General features: G+C 42.1%; 1 protein-coding gene across 2 annotated transcripts in view; it reads right to left on the bottom strand.

The window, feature by feature from the left end:
* Positions 1-1,366: 1,366 nt before the first annotated feature.
* Positions 1,367-15,195, bottom strand: part of dlc1 (DLC1 Rho GTPase activating protein) — an 82,675-nt gene continuing 68,846 nt past the window's right edge. For both annotated transcript variants that reach the window (XM_041982388.1, XM_041982390.1), the window contains 12 exons: positions 14,435-14,516; positions 13,457-13,520; positions 9,810-11,452; positions 8,946-9,125; positions 7,521-7,680; positions 6,504-6,711; positions 5,813-6,029; positions 5,295-5,409; positions 3,866-4,081; positions 2,884-3,101; positions 2,603-2,776; positions 1,367-2,431 (listed from right to left, as the gene is read on the bottom strand). In XM_041982388.1, coding sequence (XP_041838322.1) covers positions 2,332-2,431; positions 2,603-2,776; positions 2,884-3,101; positions 3,866-4,081; positions 5,295-5,409; positions 5,813-6,029; positions 6,504-6,711; positions 7,521-7,680; positions 8,946-9,125; positions 9,810-11,452; positions 13,457-13,520; positions 14,435-14,516 — 3,377 coding nt within the window. In that variant the 3' untranslated portion in view covers positions 1,367-2,331. The remainder of the gene's footprint in view (positions 2,432-2,602; positions 2,777-2,883; positions 3,102-3,865; positions 4,082-5,294; positions 5,410-5,812; positions 6,030-6,503; positions 6,712-7,520; positions 7,681-8,945; positions 9,126-9,809; positions 11,453-13,456; positions 13,521-14,434; positions 14,517-15,195) is intronic.

Consider the following 15,195-nt stretch of genomic DNA (forward strand, 5'->3'; position numbering starts at 1 on the left):
GCACATGGATACGTCTTTGGCTAAGTGTGTGATGCTTAAAAGTTTCTGGATAATGTCTAGTTCTGTGCTGCTCTATATGAAATGTGAGTATGCCAGCATAAAATGCATTATCTTGGAATCACAATCAAGTTAACACTTGTCACACCAGACACACATGGAAAACACCCACTCTAGAGTGATGAGAATACACAGCCCAGATTCTTGGTTTGCAATAATTCAAATGTTTGGATAATAAAATACAAAAAAACATAACAAAATAAGTGCAGAGCAGTAAAGATATTTTCTTGCCACAGATGAGAACCTCTTACTCTGAAGAGCTACATTGGTACCCACATGGATCCCTGAACTCCCTCTTCTAGACCAGACCAACTGTGGTACAATGAACCCCATTCTCTTTAGAAACATTATAAGGACATCAGATCATCTTCTTCCAGGACTCTCTGGTTTAATCTTACATGTATTGGTGTGGAATGGAGTAAAGACATGGAGCAATGTTTTGATAAGTGGATTGAGAGGGGTTTGATGGGCAAAACCACAACAAAGAGGCACCTTTCTGGTCCAAAAAGTAGTCTGTGTAGTGGTTTGGTCTCTTTGCACGACTGTAACAGAAAACCTGCACAATTATTATTTTAATAGTTTTAATAGTGCACTTTGATTAACCTGTACAGAAATAATATTAATAAAAAAGATAAAACATTTTTTTTTCATTTCTGTAACACAAAGCTTAACATGTACAATAAAATAAAATAAAATGATACAAAACAAACATATATCTGAGGTATAAATATATTTGCTTTAAATTATCTGTCATTGTCATGCGTTATTTGGCAGAAACACAAGTTACAGGTACAAACATTTATGATATGAACAATGGCTTAGTGATTTAATTAAACACTCAACATAAACGATGCACACCCTCAGACTGAAGTGTTACGAGTGAAGAAGGTCAACCGGTTATAAAGACCCAAATCTCCAACTTCTTTTTAAACACTGGCAAGACAGTACGGAGAAAGAAGCTTACAGAAACATATTTATCCTTCCTTTAACACCACACATCAAATCTGACCTCTTCTTTACAGTAAAACCTGTAAAATCCCCACCTTTATAAAAGGACCTTTTTTTTTTTTTTTCCTTTTTAGCGTTTTAACTTTTTTCTTTAAGAGGATCCTGTTGCAAGCTAGAACAGTGGGTTGTATTTCCTGTTCTTGTGTACATGAAAGCAATTAGAAATTGTACTATTTTATATATCTTTTATGTATATAAGTGATATCTGGCCACAACAATATAAAGTGTGAATTGTGCTGTGCTCTAAACAAAAACAACTACTGACTGCTCTAATAGTAAGTTTAATACTGGAAAGCTTTCAGCTTTTTCTTTATTTGGTCCATTAAATCTGTTAGTTGGTCATCGATTTTACCACTTCAGAGCTTTTTTTTTATGGCTTCTTTCTGTTCTTTGTCACTGAAACACTTGTTTTTGGCACTATGTTGCTTTACTAGCACAGAAACTAACCCTGCCTGTGTGTTTTTAACAAACAAAAATCAACTTCCATTTTAAGCTCATGACTCAGGCTGAGTGAAAGCAATTTTTCTTGAGGGACTGAAGTGACTTATTTACCTGTCAGTAAATGAAACCCTTTCTTTGATCAGTCTATTTCTTTTGGTGAGCCAGCCACCAGTTCTCATCCGTCTCTGCCTTGAAACACTACAACCCTGTGTGCTATTGGCCACCTGTCATCTCGCTATATCCTGTCTTTTGTCTCCATTCAGTCTGCATATTACCAGCACATTTGCATCTTTCTTCACCCATAGATTCATCAATCAGCTCGTCATAATAACGTCTACTATTCCTCCTGTGCTTTGCCGTAACAGAAAAGGGGACAAAGGTAAAACTAGACAGGCACCGACTGCTACTGTGTGACCAGAATACTATATGTACACATCACTCTCCACCTGAAAACCAACACGACAAATATGAATTACCCGCTTGTTGCTTTGGACACACTCACACGCTCACACATACCATGAATCTCCCTTGCTTCTCAGAAGCAATAGCATCCTTTAGATCAAGTCTAAGCCATACATCCTGTATCAGCAACACAATGTCCTCAGGCCCGGGTAAATCTGTTTAGAAGTCCTCTCTGGGGTCCCAACAGAACGGTTTTAAACATAACATTAGTCTGTATGGATGCAGGGAAAACAAGTCCTTCAATCAATGCTCAAGGGTCTGTCTTTGACTATGAGCATAAAGAGGCTTTTAATCCACCTGTACTCAGCTGGAATTATTCATTTTGATCCAAGAAATTGTTGAGTCAAATTGGAGGCCGTTTTCTTATTTGTCCATGGGCACAGTGAATGAGTCTCGTATCCGAGCCACTTCAGCAGCGCACAAGTGTCCGTAAAGTTTATTGTACCACTCCGGGAAGCGACCCCTGGAAAAAGAAAGAGATGCCATGTTAGCTCCTTGGCTTTGGTTCCACAGACCATGTGCGGCCTGAAGCAGCTAGTTTTATTGATTACATAACAAAACATCACAGGAAACATAAATGCCACAGAGTTGCTACTATGCCAGATTTATATTTGGTCCTGGCTAATGCACCCACCTGCAGTCGATTCTGGAAATGTGTGTGAGTCTGGATTTGTTGGCTCCACAGGGCTCTATGAAGTAGCGTGAAGTAAGGACATTGGTGCGGACACCCACCACTGGTGCCCCTTCATGATCCACAGATGAACACACCAGTGCACATGCTCCCTTTGGCAAGTCTGTTACCCATGTTCTAGTGGAGAGAATTAACATAGGTTGGGTTGAGAACACTATGAAAATATGTGAAGAGATGAACAAAATTTTAGAAAAAGACAGGTGAGGAGATGGAAAATCATCTACCTGAGCACCAGGTGGTCTCTAGTGGGATGTGGAGCCATGGTGTTGCGGACGTACTGGTAGACCTCCGTCCTCTCGTCAAGGGTCTCCACTACTCTGCTCTCGAGCAGGTCCTCATCCCAGTGCCCCTGCTCTCTCAGTAGCCGCATCAGAACTTCCTCAGGACTCGCAGGAACTTCTACAGTCACTTTCCACAGCCGCAGTGGAAACCCATCATGCACCTGGAGAAACAGATGCAGAAGTCCAGTTATCTAAACTGAATTATTCACATTATTATCTGAAGCCTTTTATGTTTTTTTTTTTTTATTTATTTATGTTTTTAGGGCAATCATATAAGAAGAGAAAAACTTGTGTTCAGTAGCTTTATGCAGGATATGTAACGATCAGCAGTCGTCTTTTCAAGATTCAAAGTGGTAGACCAGACATAATTACAGTCCAGTTCCATTTCAAAACCTCATGCTGCCCTTTAGCCATGTCAGTTGCTTCATTCTGCCATTTGACGATGAACACACACACACACACACTCTCCATCTTGTGACTTTCGAACTAGAAAACAAATAAATCTATCCAGGCCCTTTGCACACTAGACACAGGAAATGTAGGCCTGGGATAGTGGGAAAGCTGTGTTTGTTTGCAATTGTGTGTGTGAGTGTGCGTGTCTCCATTTCAAGCTGATGTCATTCTGGGAAAGATTCCAGAGTCCAGGGATGGGAATGAGAAGCCAAGAGCTGGGCAGCTTTCACACGAATGTCTTTCTATACAGGAAACCCTTAAATGCTGTCTTTCCACTAACTATATAGAGAAGCAGTAGAGAGTCAAAGCGAACATTAAGACTAAAAATGAAGATGGAAAACTGAGCCAAGGTGGTCAGTTTGCTTCATGAATGGCTGCTTGTTTACACACTGAAGACAGGCTGATGTGCTTTCTCATCTAATCTGTCCTTAATCTCATTACTTTCATTTTTAGAAAATCAATCCTGGCTCACCTTCCTGCAGGAGAGCTCAGCATGCTCAGGTGTTGAGAAGCTGTCGTAACCTTTGAACTTGTCTTTGGCCTCTTTCAGAAAAACATCTAAGCTGTCCTGCAGGTAGGCCCTGTAGCCTCCTTGTCCGGCCTCTTCACCTGCAAGCTCCTCTAAGCGCTGTGGCAGTAATGCCTGCTCCACATAAGAGTTCCTACAGCGGTTCATTTCTTCAGGGATCTGTGAGAAAAGAAGGAAAAAGAGGGTCAGATATTTCATACACACACATGCTTGTATGATATCTAAAGTTGTTTAGTTTAAAGTTAACTGTCTCCTTTGTGAGAATAAAAACAAATATGTACCTTAAAAGTGTTTTAATAGTAGAGCAAAAGAACGACTATTTAAATTAAAAGCTTAAAATGTTATTGCACTGGAACATATGAGCATTAATCAAATTTTACAGGTCTCAATATATGATTTATGCACCATCTTTAAGGGTGTTCTGCTATTATCAGGTATCCATTTCCTTATTTATGCAACCTGGGTTAGGATGCGTCACATCTAAAAGTAGAAACATGTTGAATCCTGTGGTCATCTCTATGTTTGTGTAGCTCATTCCCATTGTTTACTTCCTTTATTTGTACCTTCCTTCCTTTAATCGAATCCTGACAACATTACGGTCCAAGATTCTCATGAGATAAGAAAAGGCCAGCTCAAATTAAGTTCATTACCATAGTTTTTTTATACAACATTTTCCTTTTATAAACCTCCATGAGCAAATACAAATGTGATTAAAGGGAATAATTGAGGGGGTAATTAAGTTTACTAGTGTGATATGACTATGACAGGAAGCTTCACCACAATCTAATAAAACTTCGAATGATATTAATGACCCACCGCGTGTGGCCTTTTAGCATTTACTGTAGCGTGTCAGAGAAGAGGGCTCAATGCAGAGCACATTTGTGGCAGAATATCGTTCTAACGGGATTTGTAACGCTGATTATTTCCTGTTTATCGAGTCAACAGCTTTTCATGTGGAGACAGTGAACCTCACTCGTTGGCAGGATTCGTTGATTTACCTTTTTCCACAAATGCCTGGAGAAGGATTTAAATTAACACAGACACGGGAAGTTCAGCACGATGGAGGTAGTCCAAGCACTCATTCACTTTATGTAACCGTAACATGACTGGGATCAACTTGTTATGTAACAGTGACTGTGTTTACAGGACAAACGTTAGGACACAAGGTGTGCTGAGGTGACATGGTACACTGAGCTGGAGGTGACATTTATTTATCGAAGTCACCAAAATATCTTCACCGACGCAAATGGCAATTTTTAGTAAGAATGTAAGTCATTAAACTAGTCTGGGTCTTCATCTGCATGTTCTTTTATCTTTAAAAATGGGTGCATTTCATTATAACACAATTACAACTTTCGCACTTTTCACTGACCCTGAAGAGTTTTCTGCACTCCTGGATCATATGTGCCAAGCCATGAGTGGCAGCCAAGTTCTCATTTAGATCCCTCTGGTCTGGTTTTCCCAGCATCTGCTTCCGGTTCATAACCCTGTCACCAAGGAAGAGGGGAGAAACAAACAAATAGATGTTAAGATATTATTAACAGGGGTAAAGTTTGAGTGTGGAGCAAAAGGGTAAGCTGCATACAGGTGATAAACTCTCTCATAGGCATGCCAAATGTGGAACAATAAGTGTCTTAGGTTAATATATTTATGTAACATCTCCATTTCCTCTGTCTCTTTCCCTTCCTCTTCTCTCCAGCTTTGCACCCTTGCTCTCTCATCCCTGCCCTCCATCTACAGCATCCTACTCTTTTGTTTCTTTGGTGTGACCCCTTTCCTGTTTTCAAAACATACAGCTTACTAGCTGTTATGTAATCTCAAATAACAATAACCATGTCAGTCAAAAGCTATGAGATCATACGAGTGAACGGAAGATTTGGGCCCACACACCTTGGCGAGGAGCTTTCTTTGCGGCGCAGAGTGTTGAGGTGGAAAAGTGACGGGGCCAGACAAACAGCCAAGTTGGTGGGGGTCATCTGGTTCTCAGCCACGCTGGCCGTCACGTCGGTGAGCAGACACAGCAACGTCCGCAGCGCCTCGCGGTTTTCATCCGGCAGCAGCAACACAGCAGCGCGTGTCGCCTGAAGACGGAGCTCTTTAGGCATGTCTGTAGGAGAAAATGGCATTTGTCATGGCTCCTCTTCAGTGCCATTAACCACTGTCATGCTACATCATGTTATCTTTTTATGCACAAACTGATTGATTCAGGAAGGAAATTTGGTAAGGCTGGCTCTTCCTGCCAAGAATGAGCTATTGTGGGATCTGAGGTGACTTAAGTGTGTTATATAAGCCCATGAATGTGTACATTGTATGCTTCATAGGGCTGGCTTGGGCTCACCTTATACAAGCTATTTCTAATTAAGTAAGTATCAAGCTTGAGGATGCACTTGTAACAGGGAGCACCAGAAGGATGAAACGGTGATGATGTTTCCTGTATGATTACCTCACGAAGCTGGTATTTACTGCACTAAATTATGTTTGATTTGTTAAGCATTTGCATTTTGAAACACTAATATCACATCATGTGTATTTCCTTACAAGTGCACAGATGAGATGCTGACATTTCTAAATGTATGCTTACACTGATAGATCTGGAGGAAGGTCTCAGACAGTTTGCTTGTAAGAAGGGGTTCTGGTAAGTCTCTGAAATACTGTTTCAGCATGTCGGCGACGTCATACGCCGATTGGCCCTCATAGTTAACTCCTCCTCCATCTGCACCGCTCGCCTCGTTCATCTGACGAAGAGCCTGGATTCGAGATTTAACTCCCGATTTCCTAAAAAGACCCACCTAGGGAGGAGAAATGAAGACAGTTACTTCATGCAGAAACAAACACCTAATAGTCACCTTTGAGCTTTAAGTCCATTATTGGTCTCTGTGTTAGTTTGGGTGAAACATTTGATCGTATTAATAGACTGTGTAAAACGGTGCATATCTTTAAAACACAACATATTCACAACATATTGAAAACTTCAGAGCTAAAAGCAAGAAAACAAGCTCCTCACTCTTTCACAGAAAGCTATGTAGAATCATATAGGTGTTTTTTTTAAAGCTGTATGAAATGGCAATAAATACTTGGAAGGAAAAGAGTCTTAATATGCAGTCTGAAAATTTTCCATGAGCTTTCACCACCTCCAAACAGAGCGGCCTTGTCTTGCTTTGAGAAGAAAGCTGCATTCATTTTTCTATTTTGCTCTTCGTTAGCAGGGATTTTCTACGAATTACTCCCTTCTCTGCATATGAATTCTTTAAAAACACTTTGATTCTCCACAGGCCTCCCTGTTTCAGAGTATGTGTGACAGGGAGATGAGAAAAAGGGGAAAGAGAGAAACTGTATACACACTGGGTAAGTGGGTACCAGGTTTTTTCCTATTCACAAATCAGTCTTATGTAACATGCTGTGAGGCAAAGAAAAGAAAAATCAGAGGTGAAAGTTTGACTGACTGCATAAATCCTAAAACAGATATTATACAATTTAAACATATTAAAGAAAAAAAGTCTAACTTCTGCTACAAATAAATAAAATAAAAAAATGCTGCATTTTCTTGGGTTTAGTTTACATTCAGTTCTTAGGGGCGTACTGGTGTGCTTAATGTTACCTGATCAAGACATTGGTTGCGTAAATAGCGCATGGCTTGCTGGATTCCCTGAGGGAGGGGCTGGCCGGTGCGCTGGACAATGACTTGTAGTGGCACACCAAACACGTTCCTGTCTTTGTAATCACGCACTTTGATCCGCTTCATAAACTTTGGCACTGCCCTGCAACATACACAGAACGAAAGAAACCATATTGTAAACTATAACCTTTTAAACGGGAGGAAGAAAGTTTCCAAACCAAGTGCTTTACACATCTGCACATAGTGGGGATGTGTAAAGTGATTGGTGTCTCCTCATTTCTTACTTTGTGAGCATGTATGCACAAGAGAACGAGAGGACAACAAGTCTATAATCACAGGGCCTGAGCTGAAACATGCAACACCGACGAGAACGTGCCCACAAATTTATGGATGTGCTTCTATATGCATGGGTGTGAGTGTGTTTAGCAGAAGGACCGCTGTGTGTGATTTGAGACAAGCATGTCTTTGTAAGAGCTGCTGTTCACAAGATTCAGATTACTTCTCAGAACCACGGTTTGGGAAAAATGAAAAAGGAGCATTTTATGATCGTGGACGGAATTCTGAATATGCACAGGCCTCAAATGGCCAACAATCAGACTCTGTCTTTCAGGGAGCCCAAACCTGTCATAAGACTGTCATGACGCCTTCAGTTTCTGTCCAAGACAGGCCTCCAGCAGGAGAAAAACACAAAAATATGATGCAATTTTTCACTTTTAGTTAAATTTTCTTATCAGATCTTGGCAGGAAAGTTAAACTTGGAAATGTGGTAATAGTGGGTTAAATGTTTGGCTCCCAAAAATAATGCATGACAGTAATGTTTTGTGGATAAAAAGAAATTGAATAAAAAAAGACATTTAATCTTGTGTTCCACTTGTATTTTGTGCCTTTTTTTGGATTTGGGCTTCTCTTACAACTGATTTTTACATAAATGCAGTTGGGTGCTTGTGGATAATCAAACACAGCATATTAAGTAAGGTCAGACCAATTGCCTACAAGTGGTGTAGAAAACTTTAGAAAGACCATTAGAGGGGAGGGCAGCTTTTTCCAGCCTCCAGCGCAGCACCTTGCGTGTGAACTGCCATGATTGCACCGTTGAGAAGAAGACAATGTACACCCTTTCTTGGCAATTATGGGCCTGGGAAAAGAATGTGAAACCCAACCTCTGTGGACAGCCGTCACAGAGCTATTCAACAACTTGCAGATGGAGTGGAATGGATGGGTTGGCTAGAGGGGCAGTGGCTGGCTGAAAGGAAAATATTTGGGGGCATCTCTTGCAGAAACACATGTAGCAGCCATTTTGCACGAGAATAAACTTTAAGATAAAAACAAAAAAAAAAATCAGTATGCCAAGCTGTTGCTAAAACCAGTGCCTGCTCCTCCATGTGCATACTCGATATTTCCACTCACCAGCTGAAGCCGTGTTTATTTGTCGGGGTGTGTTTCTCCAGAAGAGCGGTGAGCTGCAGAAGGGAGAGCTTCTGCAGCAGATTCATCTGCAGCACAGACTGGCAGCTTATCTGGAGCTGGGCGGAGGCCAAGCTGGGCCGATGGGAGTTCTGAAAGCTCGGCCAGCGCAGTTTCTGTGGTCTGCAGTAACATCGGAGGAGAAGGGAGAAAGCACAAATTGAGATGTGGGAAGGAAAAAAAAGAAGAAAGAGTAGTGTGACTCTTAGGATCTGCGTCATGCTGTTGTGTGTATACATAAATGTGGAAAATGACACAAATACTGCACCAATGCTGTGTGTGGCCAAGTGATCAGGTTAGGGATTATAAAGATGTATGTACACATCAATCAAGAGATTACCTAAAAGACACCAAGTTTAATTCTAACAGTGAAATCCTAGCAGCACAGAAACAGTTTCCATGGAGACCTAGCAGCATTCCAGAGTGCCCAACACCATTATGTAAGAAAGGAGTCTCAACCTGTCCCTCTGTTTATTCTTTGTTGTCACTTTTTGGGGATTTTGTCCTTTTGTAATCAACTCAGTGTTTATGTTTCCATTTACTTTCATGTGTATGCTTCTATTTTAAAGGATCACTCCATTTTATTTAAAACAGTCTAATAAAAATGCTTTAGTACAGGCAAAAAAAAAAGTTTTCTTTGGCAATTCTTTCTACACGTAGTCCACAGTTTGGCTTCTGATCAATTTAAGCAAATAATAAAAACCATCAAGAGACCAAGAAGAGAAAAAAGTTCAGTCAAAATGATGAAAATAACTTTAATACTTGTAATGTATTGGTAGATAGAGAGTTTAAATGTTCTTCACCAACCTGCTGGTTCGAGTTAATGACGCTCCAACGCCCGAATCTCTTCTCTCCCTCATCCCATCCTCTCCATCGCCCAGGGGATTTCCTGTGCTGTCTTGGTCGCTTCCATTCTCAGCCTCTTCCAGTCGATTCTGCAGAGGAGATGATGGGCACGGGGATGCCGAATCCAGTGCTGAATCAGAGTCTCCTTCCTCTTCTTCATCATCTTCTTCTTCCTCCTCTTCACCAGCCATGGCCTCCGACCAGGCATTAACGAAGCGCTGCAGGCCACTGACGTGTTGCAGCACTTCTTCCAATTTGTGTTCATCCACCTCTTCCTCCTCTCCCTCCTCTCTCTCAGTGTAGGGGACATTGTCATAAAAACTAAGCCGGCTGTCGACTGAGCCTGAAGAGGTGCGACGCTGGCGTCTACTCTGCCGTCCCCTGAGGATCACCAAGTTTCCATTATCATTCCCGTTGTTATTACGTGAACTCCCATCCTGCAGGGCTTTGGGGAAGGTTCCCGGCTTGTGCCCTTCTGGTAAGTAAAAAAAGATCATTCCCTCTTCTTCATCGTCATCTTCTTCTTGTTTGCTTTTGTCTGGAACACTGCAGTTGTTCCTGTGGTTCTGCTCATCAACCGACATCCCATTACTGGCTTGGCAGGGGATGGGCGGAGCAGATTTTGGAGGAGGCGGCTGTCGATCGGAAGCCTGCTGGAGAATGCTGAAAGGATCAAAACCCTCCAGATACATTCCTCCTCTCTTACTTGAACCTGCTGCTGTGCTGTGGCTACGAGCTCGAGTCACTGGGCTCGGTGTGCTCACTGCACTTCCACTGCTGGCCTCAGACTGGCTGCTCCCAGTACTTCCAGTGCTTCCGTTGCTGGTCTGAGTAGAGTAAGATACAGAGCGAATCCGGTTAAGAGTCATAGTCTGAGTGGGATTGCGGTGGTGATTGAGGTTGATACTTGAGATGTCAACACAGTTAAGCTTTCGCAGTTTGTCATCATCTAGACCCTCTTTGATGACTGGCCCACTGATTTCTAATTTTCCTCCACTGGTGCTCCCCTTCTTCTTTCTCTTGGAGGAGGTGCCACTGCGAAGCCGCAGACTTTCCATCCTCTTGAGGAAGCTTTTAGCTCTTGAACGCGTACTTTTGCCACTGCCTCCTCCTCGGTCCAGACTTCCTCCTGCCATCCCTGTTTTGACATCAAAGGTGAATTGCCTGAAAGTCTCAAGGGGAGACGGAGGTAACCCATCAGACAGAGAGTCCTCATTGGCGCCTCCTGATCCGCCTGTGCCTGAGGATGAACACATGCTAGCTACTGAGCTGGCACGGGTGGCACCGGCAGGTATAGTTTCATTTACCAAGGCAGCACTGTGGTTTTTCTCTTCTCCTCTTCCTCCACTGCCACTGCTATGGATGGAGCCCACCTCAGGCTGCTCACTGAGGTCAGTCAGCACACTTTCTGAACTGTTGCCTTCATGCAGGGCCAGCTTGCCTTTCTGAGATACTTGATCCTTGGTAAAGGAGGGCTGGGTGGCATCTGTAGACAACGTAGAGAAAACCTCCAGCTCCTCCATCCGGGACCACCGCTTGCTGTCCCTCTGGAAGGTCCACCGGCCACTGATGGCACAAGGCTCGTCCTCATCTGAGTCTTCGCTCTGAAAATGGGGGGAAGGAGGGAACAAAGGAGAGAGGAAATGGGAGAACAGAAGGGGGGTTGAGGGAAACAGGCGGGAGAGGAACAGTTAGATGACATTATGCACTGCTACATTTTCCACTTCTTTTCCAACATTCCTAACCCTGATCCAGGAAACCTGCTGGAGTTATGGAATTTTTCTTTTTTTTGGCAAACTTGTTCTAATTTTAAACTACATGAAATATAACTGTATACAGCAGCTGTCAAATCCTTTCATAACAGAAGATCATTACTAAAGGTGTGAGAGTATATATCACAAGGCAGTGAAATAATAAGAATCTAAATGTTTTGGATAATATCTTAATCTGAGGTTAAGAGATGAGGAACTGAATCTATTTAAGATTAGCTACTTAACATGTTGCTCTCACTTCCTGACTGCAGGAACAGTCAGAAAAGATTAGTCCCTTAGTGAGTTGCAATTAATGTACAGGCATTTAACCAAAATGCCTATGTCTCCCAGTTTAGTTAATCCATCGCAGAACCTGAAGGGAGTTCAGGAAATTCCATTATGACCCCCAAAGGTCCCAACGCAGCCAGCCAGACTGGGGTCACCATGCCAGACACACCCCCACCTAATAGTCTTTATCTTCTCTGTCTGTGCATATGTGCACAAACACACTCTGTGTATGAGTGAGAGGCAGACTTATACACTGGTACTACAATGCTGTATTCTTCATCCCAGAGATATCCACCCATATCCATCCTTCACATTAGAGGAGCTCAAGTTAAAAAAAAAACATGGTTCCACAACTTAACCACCTGCCTCTTTTTACTTTATACATCCTATCTTTTGTTAAATCTCAACTTAGCAAGATGTAAAAACTTTTCTCAAAGTGAAAAATAATTATATGATGGAATTTCAAGTAATAATGGTACAATTAGGGTAAAAAACCCCCCAAAAAAACAGGATTTTTCATCCTGTTTTTAGTTACCACTGTGGCTCATTTCTCCAGTCATGCTGGCTGGAATGTGAGATAACAGTAGTATTGTATTTGTTGCACACAAAGAGCTGCGATTGGCCAACAGAGCTGGGACCATTGGTCAACATTCTGGAGATATCTTATCAACTCATCAAACCACCAAAAACCACCAAAGCATTCACTGCAATGGTGGCCACTTTGAAGGAGCGTGGGGAACTAAAATAATTTTTTCTTAGAATAAAGTCAACAGAGAGAACACAGCATAGAACGATAGACATGGAGATGATGTTAAAGGAGAGGGAATGTGAAGACACGAGAAGATCAATGCATTCCTAAGTTGTCTGGATGGGGGCGGTGGCATGGTTGGCTGTTGTCAAGTAAGAGCGGAGAAGTCAAAGAGGCGAATAACCTCTGACTCTACTACCTCTCTCTGCTGCCTCCTGAAATGAAAGGTGACACAGAGAGGGTCATCCTAATGAATACCACCACCCGCAGAACAAGGATGTTACTATGCAGCCCTGAAGGCTGTTAGGATTGATTTAGATAAAGCCGAGTAATTATTGTCACAAAGTGACACTGTTTCAGTCAAGACTTTCCAGTTTACTAGACACATGCATTATCTAAAAACTGAGATTTTCAGATAACTGTCCATTCTTCAAAAAGACTTTCCAAAAAGCAGGCTTACTTGAAAGAGAAATTTAAGAGCTGGCACTGATCTGAGTTAAATTACACTTTAAAAACAAACCAACCATCATTACACCATAAAATTGCTCAAAGACCCGGACATGCACAACTGTGCACGAGATGTATTTGTTTATGTAGAGTCACAATTACACGGAAATATCTGACAAAGAGGGGCAGCGTGACTTTAATGAGGGGGGTCTCCATGAATGCAATCCCTTAGAGTCCCCCTAGCTTCCTTAGAAGTCTCACAGCCTACTTGATCTGGAAATAAACTCAATGGGTGCCTGCTCATTAAACAAAATGAGAGAAAAAGCAGCATTGCTCTCTGGAAGATGGGCCCGAGTGTGTGCATGTGCACTTACTCTTTTTCTTTGTGGTGATATCTCCAGTCTCATTAGAGCACACTTGTTGAGGGTGTTCAGTCTCCTGCAACACATACACACAAAACTCATTACATAAAAAAATGGATTAGACACATTCCAGCTCACTGACCTTTTTAAAATTCTATTCTGAAAAGGAAAGGATGGATAACATAACTGGAGAAGAGAAAGACAGAGGGGAAGCCAGGGTGCAACCAGTCTAGCTAATTAGCTGCTGAGGGATAATCCTCTTCATGAGCGGGGAGAGAATGGGACAGATAAGGAGAGAGAGAGGTGAATAAATCTGCTAAAGTGGTGGAGAAAACATGGGGAGGGGACAGAAAGCTTATCCCCCCTGCCACCTGGAGAAGGGCAGGAAAGGGTGGTGTTGGGGTCCACCCTCTTGTGAGCACTTAGAGCATATCATGTAACAATGGAGAGATGAAGTGATGGGAACTGAGGGATAGTAGGGGTTTGGGGAAAGGGTGAAAGGGAAAAGACATAGAGATGATAGCTTACAGATGTATGGTTGGACACCTGCTGAGGCTCATTATGAAAGAACTGACTCCATTAGAAGGGCCATTTATTCTCTTATTATCTACTAAATAAAATGACAGGGACAAACCCTGTAAAGATTTTACTCACAAATTAAACTTCCAAAAGGGGCTAAATATTTTATGCCTACAATATGAAAGCAATAACAAAACTTAGAGGCTTTGCAAGACTTTGCCATCCAGCAGAGAAAGGTAGGAGTGAGATAAGTGCATGGTACAATTATAGAAAAACTCTGGGTACAGTGTGCTTCCATGATGCCTATCGTGTAATTCCTTTATCAAATCTCTAAATTTCTAAAGCATTCCTCTTTTTGAAGTCATGTTCTCATGGCTTCATGTGGGGGCCCAAAAAGAGATAACGCACCAAAGAAAAAGAAGAATGGCATAAACCATCAAAAGAAAGGCTGACAGTCTCGTGTTGTCTCACCTGCAGAGAGCCTCAATAGCATCCCGATCGAGGAAGTCATGGTCTCTGGTGACTGAAGAAATATCAATAGGAAACTGGGCATCTAAAAAGAGGGACAGTCAAGTTAGTGATGGCATTCCTCTGCAGTTCAACTGATAAGTTGTATTCGGATAAAACTAAAGATCACCACTAGCCCCAAACACGCCCACCAGCTCAAACCTTTACCTTCTCCCCCCAGCCCCTATACAACCTTGATGAAAAGCTAAAGGAGGAAGTGGCGTCTTAGCCGACCAAACAAACACAGCTGCCGCTTTCAAACTGGTCAGGCAGGGGGGATATGGAGCACAGAGGGAGTGAACAGGGGATTGATTGAAGAATGACAATAGGTACTCCACTGCTGCTTAGAGGTCCAACTTCCTTTTCTGCTTCTTTCTCTCTAGTCTACCTCAATAACAGGATCACTTCTTCCACCCACCCAGTGACTGCATTAGTAAAAGGTTAATGTGACTTTAAAAAGAAAAATAAAATATCCAGATGCTCTTTTCTGGTTTGAATACAAAGCTGAGACACCAAAAGGTTTTCTGGAATGTGCTGACCCTACCCAATATAGGAATCTTACATCTACACCCTCAGGTGTGATGATGATAAGAAAACGCTATTCACAGTAGGCTAACATCTTTAACCTTCTGGTACTGAAGCAGGCTTATCAGTCTACTTATCTTTAGTGGGGCAATAGTCTTGAAGGAACAATAGAGATTTTCCCAATGATATAAGGGGGCAAA

The sequence above is a fragment of the Melanotaenia boesemani genome, chromosome 4 (genome assembly GCF_017639745.1).
Source record: "Melanotaenia boesemani isolate fMelBoe1 chromosome 4, fMelBoe1.pri, whole genome shotgun sequence".
Classification (NCBI taxonomy): domain Eukaryota; kingdom Metazoa; phylum Chordata; class Actinopteri; order Atheriniformes; family Melanotaeniidae; genus Melanotaenia; species Melanotaenia boesemani.